We start from the raw sequence: 17,210 nt of genomic DNA, 5'->3' as shown, positions 1-17,210 counted from the left end.
GGGGCCGGCCCGGCGCTGCCGGGCGTGGGGAGAGGCACCGCAGAGCTCTCTGGCACCGGGCTGGCCCTCTCGCTTCCCGAGGTGTCCCTGAGCAGGCCAGCCTTGCGTTGCCTCAGTGACGGAAAGTCTCCCGCTCGGCTGCTGGCGCTGCTCGTGGGGCAGGTGTTGGTGTGGCAGTTCCCCAGAAACCAGCTGGTTGGGTAGCAGTTCACGCTGTGTGTGCTCGGTGTCGTGCGGATCTCGGATGTTTTTCCTGTGCCACGTTAAAAGGCCAGAGCAGTTCCAGGAAGCACTTGGGCAGCCTCGAATGAGCTGGTTCACAGGTCTGGGTGCAGGCTGAAAGATTGGTATTTTGCAGCACGTTGAGATGATTGTCTTCAATAAACCAGCGCTGCCAGAAGTAGCTCAGATACTTTCTAACGTTAGGAACAGTTTGTATTGCAGACTACAAACAAATAATGCAGTCGCCAGGACATTAGAGATTCCAGCTTGTAAACACAAAGCTGTGTAATCCATTATTTTAAACTTTCTGAATCTAGACATGTGCTCTGCTTTTAAAAAATTGGGCTCTGCTAGACCTATTTCTTGTGTCTCCAACTCCTCCAACCTTGTGGTGCTGAGTCCTCTTCATAAGCTATCCTGCTTGTCTCCCAGGTTGTCTACTGTGGTGAGAAACAAGTCACTGTATGTGAAGAGTAAGTCAGTTTAGTCTAAATACTGTGCAGTTGTGCAGCCCACCAGGAAGCACCAGGGATTAGCTAATGAGTGTTAACTGCTCTTGGTAGCTCCTGAGCAGAGGTAATGGTTTTATTTTTCTAAATGTGGCTACCCATGCCCAGTGCTAGTCTAAAATGTTGTTCTACTAGAGTCTCTCTGCAGGCAGCTGGGAACTGAGGAGCTTTGGGCTGGCAGGCTGAGGAGCTGGGAGGTAGCAGTGCCTCCAGAGGCTGCTCCCCTGTGCTGGCACACAGCTTCAAGGGGCACTGAAAGCTGTGAGGTTGCTCAGTTTCTTTTTACCTGTGCAGTATCAGAAGCGGTATGTTCCTTCTGAAAATGAGGGAATGTAGCAGTAATCTGTGTGTTGTGAGAAGCCAGACCATTCTAATGACAATAAATAGGTTTGTGAACTTAATTTTCTAGCAGCTGCTGAAGGAAAAGTATTCAAGAATGACCATAGCAGATCAGACCAAAAGCCTCTGTCACACAGTGCCCCCTCCTAGATAGGGGTCAAAAGCAGTACCTGGGTAAGAATAGGTTGAAAATGCAGTGATACTTCCAACAGGTGTGGCCTAAGGTCTTCCTGTTGCCTGAGCCAGGCAACTGAGCCAATTGCCATATTTTTTCAATGCTGTCCCGAGTTGATTGATTTCTTTTTTGCAAAGCCATTTTGTCTACCCTTGGACTTGGGTAAAAATTCAATATCCACAGCATTAGCAGCAATGAGTTCTGCTACACAGCTGTGCACTTTGTAATTAAAAAAAACTCGACAGTCTTGCTTGTTTTGAACCCGCCATTAGCTTCCCTATTTGGTGCTCCTTGTTCATGCGTGGAGAGAGTGAGCAGTCAGTCCCGTTTCATTCCATTGTACCTCCTTATGTTTTCCATTTTGTCTGCTAAGAGTCATACCCTTCTTCACTGATGCTTGTTCGAGGGCCCCTCTGTTATCATCGGTTATTCTTGGTTTTGTGGACCTGTGTATTTCTGGCAAATTAGTGTAATATTTCCTTACACTGACCTGTGTTATGTTTGGTCTCCTTTAGCTACCATAGATAATGTTCTCTGTGTTCTGTATGTGTAATTGATGGTTATTTGCAATTTGCAGGTCCAAAAACTTACAGTTTCAGTTCAGCAGCAGATTCTGGTGTTGCAGCAAATCTAGATAAATCTGTTCTTAAGGTGAGTGTCTTCATTAGCTAGAACACCTTTGGTTTTCGTTGTGTTCTTCTCTGGGTAAGTATTTCTTCAGCTCTTCTTCAGTATTGTTATGTAGGTAAACTATTTGTTGACTGTCTTGAGCTTGGTGTGTTTGGGATTTTAATGTGTGCTTTAAGAAACAAACTAAGAGGGCAAGAGAATTACTATATTTTTTTAAGTACCATTGCATGCGAGACTATTAAATGTTACGTTTGGGCTTCTGTGCATATGGTTTTTGTGTCGGAGGAAGAATACAGCTTTTATACGTCAGCCTCAGTAGCAACCGAAACTTGCATCCTATTTCAGAACTGTTAATAATACTAAAATTGTTATTTTACTAAAATTATTTTTTTTTTTAAGCCAGGTAGGGAGGAGAGTGTCACTGAGTCTGTCTTGATGATCAAATTATTTTATACCAGTCCAGTAAGCAGAAGAGAAAGTCCTTGTTTTTCTGGTAGACATTTTTTTATGTCCTCATAGTATTTCCTTTGACATTGTAAATTTCCTTGAAGTCTTAAAAGGGCCATCTCTGCAATAAGGAATGAACTCTTCTATTCAAATAAAAAGCGTATAGCTAGCAAAAGCAAAATGGGGAAAAAAGCTGTCCCTTTTGTAAGAAAAGTTTACTGCTCTTATGAAAAGCTGGAGAAGTTGGGATTTGATTGGCAGAGAGATTTTTGCCTTATTTCCTTAGCTGTGAGGAGCATTGAAATGGTACAAAAACTTGGAATGCTTTCTTTGTGCCAACTAATTTTCTCTGTTCAGGTGATGATAAAAGGTGATTTGGAGAAAAGGATTATTGATGTAATCAATGACCATAAAAAACAGAACGATGACAAAGGAATGATTTCCAGAAGACTTACTGCTAAGAAGCTACAGGTAGAGTTTAAAGTGTTCTCTGGTCACTGTTTATTTAGAAGAAGCAGTTTCTTTTTTGCCATTCGAATAGTGCCCGCTAGGCTTATAGTGCAAGCCAGTGGAGGATGCTTTTCAGTAGTTACCTTAATGAAGTCAGAGGAATTGACAAGTATGCTTACACCGTTTTTCATTCAGTAACTGAAATAGGAGTCTTCAGATGGGAAAGAGGAGTAAAACTTTATCTCAGTGATTTATGTTTTCTGCATTTTTTATTCCATAGACCTGGAAAGTTGTAGGTTTATTTTCTACCTAGAGAACATGTTCTGTACGGAGGCCGGAGTGTAGATTTATTTATGCATACCTACTTACAATAAAATTACTATAAGCTATGTGTGGTCAAATCAGGATTTTCTGCTCAGCCTTGTGATATGTTCATTTCTACTGTCTACCATTAAATGCCAGGTTTTGGATATGTGGGAAATAGGAATTTACAAGATTATATTGGATTGCTAGATTAAAACCTATTCTTTTTTAACTTTTTATAGGATGTGTACATGGCTTTACAAAGATTCTCTTTTAAGACTGAGCACATTGAGGAAGCAATGAAAAATACCCTACTGTATGGAGGTGATCTTCATTCTGCACTTGATTGGCTTTGTTTAAACCTTCCTGATGGTGAGTACAGAAACAGAAGATTGAATCCAGTTTTTAACGGAAGAGTAATAGGGCCTACTCTGGCATGGGAATGCTTCATAATGTAGTTAAATATATTGTTTCACTAAGACGGGTCCTCATCACAGCGTTGCTTTCGTAGATGTCTTGCTAACTTGTTCTGGCGTGTTTTGTAATGTATCAAGTCTTACAGACTTCTTATTCCTATTACAGAGTTTGATGGGAGTCTGGCAAGCAAATGCTGACTTACCTAAATGCTAAAGCCTAATTTTATTTCATGCATGCTGTTCCTGCTTTGTGTTCTTGTTGGCTCCCAACACACTTTAAATTATTTTCAGTAATTATTTATGACATATTCTGTGACCTTTTTTTTGTTTTGAAGATGCCTTGCCCGAAGGCTTTTGCCAGCAGTTTGAAGAACAGCAGCAGAAACCTAGAGCAAAGTTTTGTTCTCCTGTGCCAAGATGTGAACCCCCACCTCGCTTAGCAGATAACAAAAAGAAACAAAATGGCCCTGAAACTAAGGTAGTCTGAGAAATTAATTTACCTTTACTGCAGGGAAGAGAAAGTTTTCTGAACACAGAATTTCCTACATCGATGTGAAAAACCTCTGAAAATATGTTATGTTTAATAATTGTCACCTGCTTTATTTTAACTTCAGTGTCATGGTCATTTGAAGGTAACACTTTTTTTTTTACTGTGAAGTCTTGAACACTCTTATTAGCCCATGTTTGTGGTAAAGCTTAATTTTCTTCTGGAATGGGTTCATGATGTTTCTTTACTGATGGCACTCTTCACCCACTTGAGTGGGTTTAAATTTGCCTCCACACTTAGTGTTTTGATTTCGGTAGTTATTGAATCTTAAACCTAGAAATTGAAAAGATTTCTTGCAAAAATGTTCTTTTGTTGGCTTTTTTTTTTTTTCTTACAGCAGTTACAATCATTCAAGTGTTAAGATTATCTAAGTATATGGTGAGATGTTTACCCTAGTTGGAGATCTTTGCTTCATGTTTTTTGTTTTATTTATATCATGTAACATAGTTTACATATAAAATCTGATGCAATAGTTCCTAAATACTGGCAGAGAAAGGCATTGGTGTTTTCACTTGCTGTTGTTAGTAATTCTAGTTTTTGTTGCTCTTCCTAGGAGACATGTGTGGTGAAAGAAAAAGAAGTGAGTGTGAAGGAATGGATTTTGCGATATGCTGAGCAACAGAGTGATGAAGAAAAGAATGAGGCTGTGAAAGAGGCAGATGAAGAAAAGTTTGACCCAGTAAGATAGAGTAACATTTCTTCCCAGTCTTTCAAAAACTGATACGTCTAACACATCTGCAAATAGTGAATTCATTTGTTTAAAATAGGGGCTTGGGTACTTTTGCTGTATATTTTTACTTTTGCAGGTTACTGAAGGGGAAGTGTGTTGAAATTTCTCTTTTCCTATGTTGTTTTTCCTTTCCTGTGTTTTTTTTTAATTGGGCTCGAGATACAGAACATACTGTGCTGGAAAGGAAAAATTCTTGAAGCGTGTTTTGAGAGTAGGAAGGAGACTGTCAAATTCTAAGAGGTTTTAATTGTTAATGACATAAAAACTAATTGTGCTTCCTTGGACAAAAAAATGCCCTACTTTTTAATGTGAAGTTCATTAAACATGACAACCATAATTCTGTTTGAAATAGAATGAGAGGTATGTACATCTGGCTGCCAAGCTTGCAGAAGCAAAAGAACGCGCAAGCATCTCCAAGCAAGACAAAGACAAGCCAGGCCAGAAGGAAGCACAAGAGAAAATAAGAAGAATTCAGCAAGGTAGAGCTATGCAAATTTCTGTGTTTTATTTTGTGGCCTGTGTATTTGCTAGGCAACTAAATCTGAGTCAGACTGAATTGATTTAATCATTTTTTAAGCCACTGTGTGAATTGCAGACTTTCCTCAATCTGTCCTCTTCATGGGGGTCAAATTCTGAAAAGTCAGTAACATTTCACTACTTCTGTTTTGGATACTCAGTATGAATTAATACAACTGATGTTTTCTTTTTAAAAAGTGAATACTTAGCAATTCTTTCTCTGACAGAAATGGAAATACTTGAAGAACATCCAGTATTTAATCCAGCTATAAAGATTACAAACCAACAACAAAATGAAAAGAAAAAAACTCCCTCTGCTCAGCCACAAGAAACCACTTTGGATTTGAGCTTGCTTGAAAAACCTGAAGGTGCTGCAAAGGAAGACAAAGGTGTGTTGAAAATGGTTCAGTACAAGCTTAAAGCATACCTCAAATTCCCTGTTCTAGTTCTTGTTTTTCCTAGATTACATTGCATTGCAGTGTTGAGTCGTCAAGCCCTGGTTGCTGGAAAGGCAAGGTGAACTACCTCACTGAACAAGATTACTCTAAAGGATCTGTGTTTTAGTGGATATTGAAAGCGATTTTTTTCTGTGCTGTCATGTCTAGATTTTTTTAATTTATTATTTTAATTGTAGGGCTGATTACTGTTTTCATTGTCACTCTTCTTTTTTAAACTAATTTCATTATAAACCTTCAAACTCCTACATTACTTAATTATAAAGTTAGCAGAAGCCCTTAAATTATTGGATGATCACATACGGCAAACAAAATGCTGTGATTAATTTGCTGATATGTACTTTTGTGGGAAAAGCAAGAATTTCTGACGTATCAATACTAGTGTTTCTGGAAAAACATTTCAGAAAATACTGCTCTCTAGTAAAAAATACATTTGAAGAAAAGGTAAGAACGTTCTTGGTTATCAAAGTAGTGTGTAATATAACTGTGTAAAATTAATTTTAGAAGACTTAAAATGTCTCTTTCTTCTTGTAGTGAAGAAAAAAGAACCATTAGATGTAAGAAATTTTGATTATAGTGCTCGAAGCTGGACTGGTAAATCTCCAAAGCAATTTTTGATTGACTGGTGCAGGAAGAATTTTCCCAAGAGTCCAAATCCTGCATTTGAAAAGGTTCCAGTTGGAAAATATTGGAAATGTAGGTATGTATTTCCTATAAATTTTGTGTTTTCTTCTTAGTTCATTTAAAAATCTAAATACTGGCTACTTCTGTCTTCTCACATTGATTCAGATTTAAATAAAGTGTGTTTAAACCAAACTCTTCGTTAGTGCACCAGGGAAGTATTTATAATGATAGAATGCATTGGGTCAGAAGGGACCTTTAAAGGTCATCTGGCCCAGCCCCCCTGCAGTGTACAGGGACCTTTTTAACTAGATCAGGTTGCTCAGAGCCTCATCAAGCCTGACCTTCAATGCCTCCAGGGGTGGGGCATCCACCACCTCTTTGGGCAACCTGTTCCAGTGCTTCACCACCCTGATAGTAAAGAACTTCCTAATGTCTAATCTAAATCTACCCTGCTCTAGGTTAAGACAATTACCCCTCATCATATTGCTACACACTCTTGTAAAAAGTCCCTCCCCAGCTTTATGGTAGCCCCTTCAGGTACTGGAAGGCCACTATGAGGTCTCCCTGGAGGCTTGTCTTCTCCAGGCTGAACAGCCCCAGCTGTCTCAGCTCTCACAGGAGAAGTGCTGCAGTCCTTACATGATTTTTTGTGGCTCCTTTCTGGACCTGTTCCAGCAACTCTGCATCCTTCTTGTGTTGAGGGCTCAGCCTGGATAGCTCTGCAAAAGCAATGCTTACACTAGATGCTATCACAAAAACAAGATTCTAGTAAATAACAATGTAAATAAGGGATTAGTTTTTAATTCTGTACTGCTGAATGAAAGGTTCTGAAGCAAACTTCTGAGATAAACTCGGACAATTAACTCCTGGCATTCTCATTCAAAGGTAATACATTCAATCATAGTTTTTAAGCCCATGAATACCAAAACCCATTCAGAGATTGTTTAAAAAAAAGTGGAAGTTAGAATTTTGTGTGAAAGCTGCTGTAAGGTTGTAACCAAAACAGTGCAGTGCACAGAATGTGAGAAAATTGACTGCTGGTCTGACTGGTTTGTATCTGTTAAACAGATGTTTGCATCTCAGAACCTTAATAGTCATCTCAATCTGTACAAAGTAATCACAAGCAAACAAACAAATTTTTAATTCTTCTTCCAAAGCAACTAACCTTAATGGTGATCTGCATGTCTATAAATACTCTTGCTAAGAAATACTCTGAAGGAAATTAAGACACTTGTTATGAGACCAAAAAAAATAGTCACATTAACTGCTGGAGTCCACTGCTGAAAATTTTCTGCTATTCAATCAAAACTTACCAGCTGTTTCTGTTTATGAAATACTGAGTAATGTTAAATTTATTTAGCTTATTTTCTCTATTTTAATTTCACTGTTATGTTTTAAACAAAACCACTAACTGTGCAATTCTTATGGGTAACAAAAATTCAGGAAATGCCTTTATGACTTTGTCTTTAAGGGTCAGGATTACCAAATCATCAGATGACATAATGACAATGTGTCCTACAATCGTAACAGAAGATAGTATGCAAGCACAACATCTAGCTGCTACTTTGGCACTCTATCATTTAACCAAAGGACAAGTAAGATTTTCTCCAGTATTACTGTTCTTAGCCAGGGATCTGCCTCTGCAATTGCTTGTTATAATATAGTATCATAGATTCATTATGGTTGGAAGATACCTTTAATACCTACTGTCAAGTTCAACCATTAGTATCTGTAGTAAATTCTCAGAACAGTTTAATTGTGTGTTTCCCTTTAAATTCTATGCTTGTTTTATGTGTTCAGTAGCTTTTATCTACACTTGTGTATGTGTTGCAGTATGCAGGGATGACATTTTTTGATTGTAGAACTGGTTATTGAGTATTGTAAAGAATGCAAGCCAGTTAAAAAGCAAAATGTATTGTTGATGTTTATATTACTGTTATCACAGTTTTTGTATTTAGAAATCACTCTGTATTTCATGTTTTGTCATATCTTTTGCCATTCAAGTTCATTTACATCTTAAATGCTAGTGACACCACTAATTAGTACAGAAAGTAATTTTTTTCTGCTTTTTCTATCTCAAGTCAGTTCATCAGTTGCTGCCTCCTACCTACCGAGATGTCTGGCTAGAATGGAGGGATATTGAAAAGAAAAAGGAAGAGGAAAACAAGATAGAAACCAACAAACCTCGTGATAACTTTATTGCTAGATTATTAAACAAACTCAAACAACAACAGCAGCTACAATCTGAGAACCAATCAAAGGTAGCTGAGGGTCCTGAAGATTCCTGGGAAAATTTAGTTTCTGATGAGGACTTCAGCAGTCTCTCCCTTGAGACATCAGAAACAGATAATTTGGAGCCTTCAAGGATTTTGTTCAAAAAGCTGCAAAGTTCCTCCAGATACCAAAAGCTTCTGAAAGAGAGACAGGAGTTACCTGTGTTTAAGCACAGATACTCTATAGTAGAAGCTCTTAAAAAACATCGAGTAGTTGTTGTTGCTGGTGAAACAGGCAGTGGAAAGAGTACCCAGGTGCCCCATTTCTTGTTAGAGGACTTGTTGCTGGATGAAGGATCAAGTAAATGTAACATTGTTTGCACACAACCCCGAAGAATCTCAGCTGTGAGTCTCGCAACCAGGGTTTGTGAAGAGCTGGGCTGCGAATCAGGACCAGGAGGAAAAGTAAGCTGTGTCTGAATTCCTTTTGCTAGTCTTGACCAGGTACAGGGGGCTGGATTGTTGCCACAAGGTGTAAACATTCTTTCTTACACAACCCAATAATTAGATGTTAATTTTTTTTTTAAAAGGTTGCCTTGCTATGTCAACTGTTTCTTTCCAAATTCACTTGTGACCCTCTGGGTATCCATGCATGGTTTCTAAATTCTTTGGAGGGTAATTAAGAGAGAGTGCTTCATAATGGCCAGACACTGGAACACATTCTGCAAACTGTGGCATCTCTCGTGAATGCAAACTCTCCTGAATGAGGCTCTGACCAATGTGGCCTTGAGTGAGGCCCTCCAACATAAGAAGAATTGCTTGAAGAAGACTAAAGTCCTGTATGCTTTGTGGTAGTATATTTGTGAAAAAATATTTTTAAGTACTGCAAAGAACCCCTTATTAAACTTCTGGTTTAATTAGGATAAAATTATAGAACAAATTTTCTGTTCAGGGAAGCTGCAATTTTTGAGAAGACTGAAGCACCCACTCATGTGAGATAAAAGTTCATATGGTATTTTGTTTTAGTTAGTGGCCAACCAATGGTATGCTCATTTCTGTAGTGATAAAAGTCCTCAGCAGTTTTGAGCTAGCCAGTCTGAGGGCTAGGAGGAGCCAAATGCAGGCAGCTGAGCCAAGCTGGCCAGCAGATGTGTTCTATACTATAAACTGAGTTGCTCTAGCTATGAATTGGGAAGTTTGCTCTGGGGATGGGGCTCTACCTCAATGGCCACCATCCCTGGAGGCTCTCATCCAAGTTCTGCCCTGCAAGGCCTGCTCTCTGCTGGAGCTGTGGTGCTCAGTGTTTGACATCTGGCATCCACCACTGGGAGCCCACAGCTAGTGACCACTACATGGGCTGAGTATAACTTTGTATTTCATATTAGTATTTGAATTAGTAATAGTTATTATGACAACTGTTTTCATTTCAATCCATGGGCCTCCTTTTTTCCTGATTCCCCTTCTCAGTAGGAGAGGGGTCATCAACTGATAGAGCAACAACCTAAACATAGACAACCATCAAAACACTGAGTTTACCAGCTGTGGCTACTCTGGAGAAACCTAGTTGTAGATTTCAGTGTGTTTTCTCTCTTTTATCTAAAGGAAGTGCATATATGAAAAAATGGTATGGTAGTCATTCACCATGCTATACAATTAGCAAGTTATGCAGTCTCTGAGTATGACAGTGTTTAAGTTTCACTTAATTTTTAATATCTTGAGCTTGTATAAAATTTTAAGTTATTCCTTTAAAATCTTTTTTTTTTTTTTAAGAATTCCCTGTGTGGTTATCAAATTCGTATGGAATCAAGAACAGGAGAAGCCACCAGACTCCTGTACTGTACAACAGGTGTCCTGCTTCGGAAACTTCAAGAAGACAGTCTTCTTTCAAGCATATCTCATGTTATTGTGGATGAGGTTGTCGGCTCTTACTATTCTGCAGAAACTATAGTTGTTCTGGGCCTTGACTTGTGCTAAAGTCTTACTATAGCTATGTTTTTCTGATTCTAGGTACATGAAAGAAGTGTCCAGTCTGATTTCTTGCTAGTTATACTAAAGGAGATATTGCATAAGCGTTCAGACCTGCATCTGATTTTAATGAGTGCTACTGTAGACAGTGAGAAGTTTTCCAGCTATTTCTCACACTGTCCCATTTTAAGGATCTCAGGGAGGAGTTACCCCGTTGAGGTAGGTAAATGTTTCTTTGCTTATGCCAGATACTTTGTATGCACATATAGAGTGTTTGCCTCATTGCTGTCTATAGGAAGTATGCCTAGAACACTTGCTTACAAAAATTGTGTATCTTAAATGTTTGTTCAAGGATTTGTAACCTTCTTCCTTTTTGAAAATACATATTTAGTGCTTTGAAGTATAGGGTTGTACTGTTTTTTCTGATGGATTTATTATTGATTAAATCAGTCCATCAGTGATACTTTGATTTTTGTCTGTTTAATCTAGATAGAAAGGAAAGCATTAAATAACTTCCACCCACCATGCAACTTACGTGTGTTTCTCATGCACATTAGGTAGGCTATGGTAAAGCTAATGTTAGTGATCATGTGGAGAGGCCCATTGACAAGCTCATAGCAGCTCTAAGTTTAGACTTTCAAAAATCGTAAGAAAGATGAAGGGGAAGTTTGCAAGCTCTATTACAACATGAAAGGGAAGAGCTTGCCCTCTTCAGATGTGTATGCAAGCTTTAAAAAACCAAAAAAGGTTTGACATGTCTTGTATTTCTTTACATTTTCACTGAAGATTTTCCATGTTGAAGACGTAATTGAAGCAACTGGCTATGTTCTGGAGAAAGACTCAGAATATTGTCAGAAATTCTTGGAGGAGGAGGAGGAAGTAACAATAAATGTTACTAGTAAAGGAGGAAGCACTACAAAGTATCAGGTAAAACATTTATAGTTTTGTTTGAAACTTAACTTTTTTAAATTATCATTTTAATTCCTCTTATTAAATATTAATAGCTTATTAAATAATTAAATAGCTTATTAAATATTAATATTAGAAGTTGATATGACAAACATAATGGCACTCCTACAGTGGAAGCCAAATTTTTATTAACACTGCACCCTTACATTTGTCTCCAACTCTGATATAGCTGCCTTGATATTGCTGTAGTTGTCATTTTTTCCCCTTCATATTCCCAGCTGTAGATCTATAAGCAGCACCATGGGAAAGCATTGAAATTGTTGGGTTTTTTTGACCCTGAAGAATTCATCCAAGTTTTGAACCTAAGAAGAGATGAGGCAAGGCCATATCCTTCTTAGCTGAAAAACTTAAGATCCTCCAACTTGTTATGCCAAACGAGATTATTTATGTGAGATTGTTGTATAGAGCTTTTTGGTTTAACAGGATGTGATTGATCCTGTACGTAGTTTGCAGTGACAGCTGCATGTGCGTTTGCATCAAAATTCCTGAAGGAAGAGCATGTGAATGCTGTCTGACATCAGGCAGTTTAGGCTGTTCATCTAGACTGTCTATATTTTTTGGTAGATCCTTGTCTTTTCTGACTTGATCTTTCAAAGTCTCTGCAGGACTTTTTAGCTTGGCATGTCTGCACATTGATGCACGTGTTGAAATACATTCTCTCATGTGCTCTGCTAATTCTTTTTTCCTAGAGTGGTAGCTAGCCCATGCATCACAACAGCATGTTGTAGTTGAATCCCAAGTGCTCTCCTGAGTGCTCCTCCACCTTTGTGGTTTATTTCTGTTGAGCCTTCAGAACAGAAGGATATATGGTGGCAAGCTTCTTTAAGTGAATTGATTAACAATTAAATAATTTACAATCGTGCCGCTTAACACAGAAGCCTTATGGCATGTATGTATCTGTAAGATGTTTATAAACAATATAAATGTCTATTTGTTCTGCCATCTCTCCCTTCCTCCTTTTTTCCTCCTGCTCCAAAGCACTCCAGGAGTTGCCACCTAATTCACTCTTAACTTTCATTGCAACCATTAATTGAGAAGGGAGAGGTAAGGGAGAGGAAAAAGATGAGACTAGATTTTTGTACCCCAAAATAGAAGTTTTGAAAGAAAAGTAGCTACCTTGTTATCCCATTTTGAATTTATACCAATTGGATGCTAGATGCAGACCTGGAAACTATTTTCATTTGTGAAACAGACTGTATAGTACTGCTTTCACAAACTTAGGTATTTCCTATCTTTGGGATGCTGTTTAATATTGGTAGATACCTATGCACAGATTATGAAGGTGCCTTTGATTTAATCTAACTCTAACATGATGGAGCCCTGCTTTTCTGGGGACAGCTGAACAGTTGCCTGCTAACTGGAAGTAGCTAATTAATTCCTTGTTTTGCTTTGCGTTGCGTTTGACTTTTGTTAAACTGTCTTTGTCTTGACCCAGGAGTTTTCTCAGTTCTACCCTTCCAATTCTCTCCCCATCCCCCGAGCAGGGATGTGAGTGAGCACCTGTGTGTGGCTTAGTTCCTGTCTAGGGTTAAACCACAACAGAAACCTTGACTAAGTGAATAGCAAATTGGCCTTCTGCTCTCTTTCCTTCTCCTAAACCACTGAGTGTATTATTTTTCTCCTGCTTCTCTATTTTAGGAGCATGTCCCAGTCCAGTCTGGATCCGGTATTGATTTGGCTCCTTACTATGCAAAGTACAGCAGTCGTACACAGCAAGCTATATTCTATATGAACCCTTACAAGATCAACCTTGAACTTATTTTGGAGTTGCTTGCATACTTAGGTACAGTGTACCTCTTGTGAAGTTTATATCCCTGATGCTGTCCTTTCAACTTGCTTTCCAATTTTTTTACATATAGTGAAACACATTTCATTCTTACACGAAATATTCTAAGAAGCTTTTACCTTTGGGCCCAGAATTAGTTCTTGTTCGAGTTAAGCTGTTTGCAAACCTGTGTTGGTTTTAATTGTGTGTCTTTACTGTAACTTTGCAGATAGAAGTCCTCAGTTCAAGAACATTGAGGGTGCTGTGCTCATCTTTTTACCAGGCCTTGCCCATATCCAACAACTGTATGATCTCATTTCAACTGATAGAAGATTTAACTTGCATGACAGGTATTGCAGATATCTTCTATAAAGTTAAACAATTAATATGTTAATTGGGTTTTAAGGTCTGCTATTCTTGAAAAGTGAGACAGAGTTACACCTCTGAGCTGTTTGTACTAAAAGTGTGCTTTTATTATCTAGAAATGATACAGGCAAAAATGACAGGTGCTTAGGAATGGTACAACTATAACTTTTTCCCTTTTGATTTTAGTTTTCAACAAACTTAATTAATCACAAAGCACTTGAGTACTTCTTTTCCACTGCTTAAGGTATGGAAGCTGCTTTATCTGGGATATAGCTTTCTGTGGCTTGCTATTCACATGGAAGCAACTACTTCCTGAGAAGATATCCAGAGATAGCAACATACTAAGAGAAATGGCATAGGGTTGTAGTGACAGACAGTTTTGAAATTTATTTTGTGGGTAACTAGACGTTAGGAATACAATGGCATAAATAGAACATTTGCTACCAAATTATAGAGATTCATAGATGGAGTGAGATGTCAAGGTCTAGCAAAGAAGGAAAGCACCAATCTCTGTGGCTATCTGACCTCTGAAGGCCTTTGTCACTCAGGCTGAAAGTTGCATTTACTAATAGTTCTGTGTGAAGTTTCAATAATGGTCTTGTCTTGGAAGCACAGTGTAAAGAATGCAGGTTCATGGACACCTAGTTCACTTTTTAGCTAGGCTATTGATGAACATTAACCTAGAGTTTGGCAGCAGTAGTATTTTTTCTGCATTACTGCCAATTAGGAGAGTAGCCCTATGAACTAGTGGTGTTAACCTTTCTTGATACTGTAATAAAACACTGAAGCAGACTTTCATACCTAATGGTACAAAGTTTTGTGCTCTTCCAAGTATCCATTCTAGCTGCTTTCTGCTAACTGTTGCCATTTTTCTGGTATTTTTTTTCTACTGGATTTTAATTTGATAAGTGTGTATTGAATAGTATCATTTCTTGTTCTAGGCACAAGCTGATAGCTTTGCATTCTGTTCTGTCAACTCAAGATCAAGCAGCTGCATTTACAATACCACCTCTTGGTATTAGAAAGGTATGACATTTAGAAAGGCAAAGTTCACCTTGTGGGTGCACATCTGATTGTTTTAAAATCATATCATACAGACATACACAACAGCTAGTTGTTCCTGGAATTTTCTTTTTGCAAAGAAACAATTCTTTAATTGGCTGATCTGTAACAAGTAGAAGTTAGCATGCTATGAAAACATTGTCAGTAATCAGAAAATTTTTGTAACCTAGTCTTTTTCTAAGACTTCTTGAATTGTTGCTTTTCTCCATTTTCAATTACTATTAACCAACAGCTAGAGCTTTTATCTTGGAAAATAGTATTTTACTCACAGCCAAATTAAAGTTGGCCCATTCTGGCAGGTACTATTTTGATGGTTTATAATACAAAAAGTCAGTGTGAAGTTCTCACCTAACTTAATTCCTCAATATTGGGGAAGACTAAGCCATTTTAGTTAGGTAGCTTTGAATGCTTTGTCAGACTATTTAAGGAAACACTTATGGGTAAACAACTTTAACCAAACGTATTTTGTAATATTGATCAAAAGTATTAAAACTGCTAGACAATTCCATAATTATTTTCTTTATATCCTATTACTTCATTTCAGATTGTTTTGGCAACCAATATAGCAGAGACAGGCATTACGATACCAGATGTTGTCTTTGTAATTGATACCGGGAGAACAAAAGAAAATAGGTGAGAGTTTGGTTTTCATCAGTCCTGCTGTGATTACTGTAACTATTTGGAGGTTAGAGTACTGCAAGATTATTTTAGTATTTTTATAAAACTATAGTTCTAGGGGAAAAAAAATAATCTGCTGAGCTCATTGAACAGCTTGCAGTTTAGGTATAAGTTTGGGATGAATCTTTGGATTTTTAAACAGTGTGAAGAATAACAAGGGGAATTGTCTGTAGATGTGGAGAGTCATGATTGAGTACCGTTTTAGAAATTAAGTAGATCATATTTATACTATCTTGAGTTTTAAGTTTATTTTTTTTTCTGTTTAAAATGTGAATGTGTTAAAATGTTTCCAGCAATTCTGAATTGCTGGAAAGATGAAGTAATACAACAGCTCTTTCATTTTTCAATTTTTACATTTTCGTGAGTCAGTTGTATCCAAGATCCTGTGACGCACGGTTTTCCCCATGTATGCTCAGTTTTCAAAACCGAAAGTATTTTTTAAGAAATGCTATTTAGATATATTATCAATATGCTGGTATTTAAGTTAAGCATGCATTAGAATTTAAATTCTGAAATCTGAATGGGCACTTGCTTTACAATTTTTAAGGTACCATGAAAGTAGCCAGATGAGTTCCCTGGAGGAGACCTTTGTTAGTAAAGCTAGTGCTCTGCAGCGACAAGGAAGAGCTGGACGTGTTAGGGATGGATTCTGCTTCCGAATGTACACAAGAGACAGGTACTGTAAACTCAGTGAGCAAGAATTGGTAAATCAGGTAAATCTCTTTTCTGGGCAGGTCTTCTTGAAATTCACTTCAATCACTGCAAACTCGAAAGACTGAACTACAAAAATACAGATTATATGAATATCTTATCAATAAAGTATTATAGCAGTATTCATTTCACAATTTAAGAAAAAGTCAATTTTATGCTTAGTATTTCTGTAATGTGTTATCAAAAAAATTCTCAACATAAAAGGAAAAGTGCAGCACTCTGAAATTGTAGATCAGCTTTTAACTACATCTACTGCCTTGCATCAAATGTACACAAACCTTACTGCCTGAACTTAGAACTTTTTATCAGATGAATCTGTGCGTTTCTAAACCACAGATTCAGAAGTGGTATCTATGTGGATAAGAGATGGGAAAATATTAAATCATACAGCACTGCAGAATTAGTTTAAGTTACTGCAGTGGAATAATCTTTTTCCTACTTGTCAAAGTCAGAAGCAGCTTCCCGCTGAGAAACAGTTAAGGTAAAGTGTTTTGAAATAACCAATGCATTGTAGATTTTAGCCATATGCAAGATTTTCAGTTTGGGAGCTATGCATTTAAAAAAATTGTTTTGAAAATTGAGATCTGCTGTTCCTCTCTTCCACTAAAACTCTTGCTTTCCAAGCTACCACACACACTTTGAATTAAAGGATGAGCACTTTACCCATGCATTAAAACACATGCCACTCCCTACCCAGTTATCACCAAAAATAACATCAGCAAAGAATGAGCATGTGAAACCTGAGTTTATAAATTGAATTCAAAGATTAAATAGAATATCTGTCATTATCTGTTTTTATCATGTTGCAGGTTCGAAAGTTTCATGGAATATTCTGTTCCAGAAATACTACGTGTGCCTTTGGAAGAATTATGCCTTCATATTATGGTACGTTGTTGTTTTTTTGAATTACTGACCTTGTTAGCTAAAAAGACTTGCTAGGACAGCCCGAATCTAATGTAGTTAGTGAGGCTAACCCATTATTTGTGTGTTGTGGAAAATCCAGAGCATGCTGCTGAGTGAGAATAACATGCTATACTATTCCAGTTTACCTCAGAATGGTAATTCAAATTTAGTTAAATAGCCTTCAAACTGACTTCTGCTTAACAAAGTGATTCCTT

The 17,210-nt window shown here is 37.6% G+C and overlaps 1 protein-coding gene across 1 annotated transcript in view; it reads left to right on the top strand.

Moving 5' to 3' along the window:
- Window positions 1–244: 244 nt before the first annotated feature.
- The window catches only part of DHX29 (DEAH (Asp-Glu-Ala-His) box polypeptide 29), a 34,109-nt gene continuing 17,143 nt past the window's right edge, over window positions 245–17,210 (top strand). The window contains exons 1-20 of the mRNA XM_010005396.1: window positions 245–323; window positions 1,823–1,896; window positions 2,680–2,793; window positions 3,318–3,447; window positions 3,827–3,969; window positions 4,592–4,717; window positions 5,121–5,247; window positions 5,512–5,673; window positions 6,274–6,439; window positions 7,835–7,958; window positions 8,445–9,041; window positions 10,347–10,490; window positions 10,584–10,760; window positions 11,328–11,468; window positions 13,149–13,293; window positions 13,505–13,625; window positions 14,583–14,667; window positions 15,248–15,336; window positions 15,929–16,057; window positions 16,902–16,977. Coding sequence (XP_010003698.1) covers window positions 245–323; window positions 1,823–1,896; window positions 2,680–2,793; window positions 3,318–3,447; window positions 3,827–3,969; window positions 4,592–4,717; window positions 5,121–5,247; window positions 5,512–5,673; window positions 6,274–6,439; window positions 7,835–7,958; window positions 8,445–9,041; window positions 10,347–10,490; window positions 10,584–10,760; window positions 11,328–11,468; window positions 13,149–13,293; window positions 13,505–13,625; window positions 14,583–14,667; window positions 15,248–15,336; window positions 15,929–16,057; window positions 16,902–16,977 — 2,949 coding nt within the window. The remainder of the gene's footprint in view (window positions 324–1,822; window positions 1,897–2,679; window positions 2,794–3,317; window positions 3,448–3,826; window positions 3,970–4,591; window positions 4,718–5,120; window positions 5,248–5,511; window positions 5,674–6,273; window positions 6,440–7,834; window positions 7,959–8,444; window positions 9,042–10,346; window positions 10,491–10,583; window positions 10,761–11,327; window positions 11,469–13,148; window positions 13,294–13,504; window positions 13,626–14,582; window positions 14,668–15,247; window positions 15,337–15,928; window positions 16,058–16,901; window positions 16,978–17,210) is intronic.

Source organism: Chaetura pelagica, unplaced genomic scaffold (assembly GCF_000747805.2).
Source record: "Chaetura pelagica isolate M959 unplaced genomic scaffold, ChaPel_1.0 scaffold37, whole genome shotgun sequence".
Taxonomy (NCBI): Eukaryota; Metazoa; Chordata; class Aves; order Apodiformes; family Apodidae; genus Chaetura; species Chaetura pelagica.
This window is presented reverse-complemented; position numbering and strand designations above follow the sequence as displayed.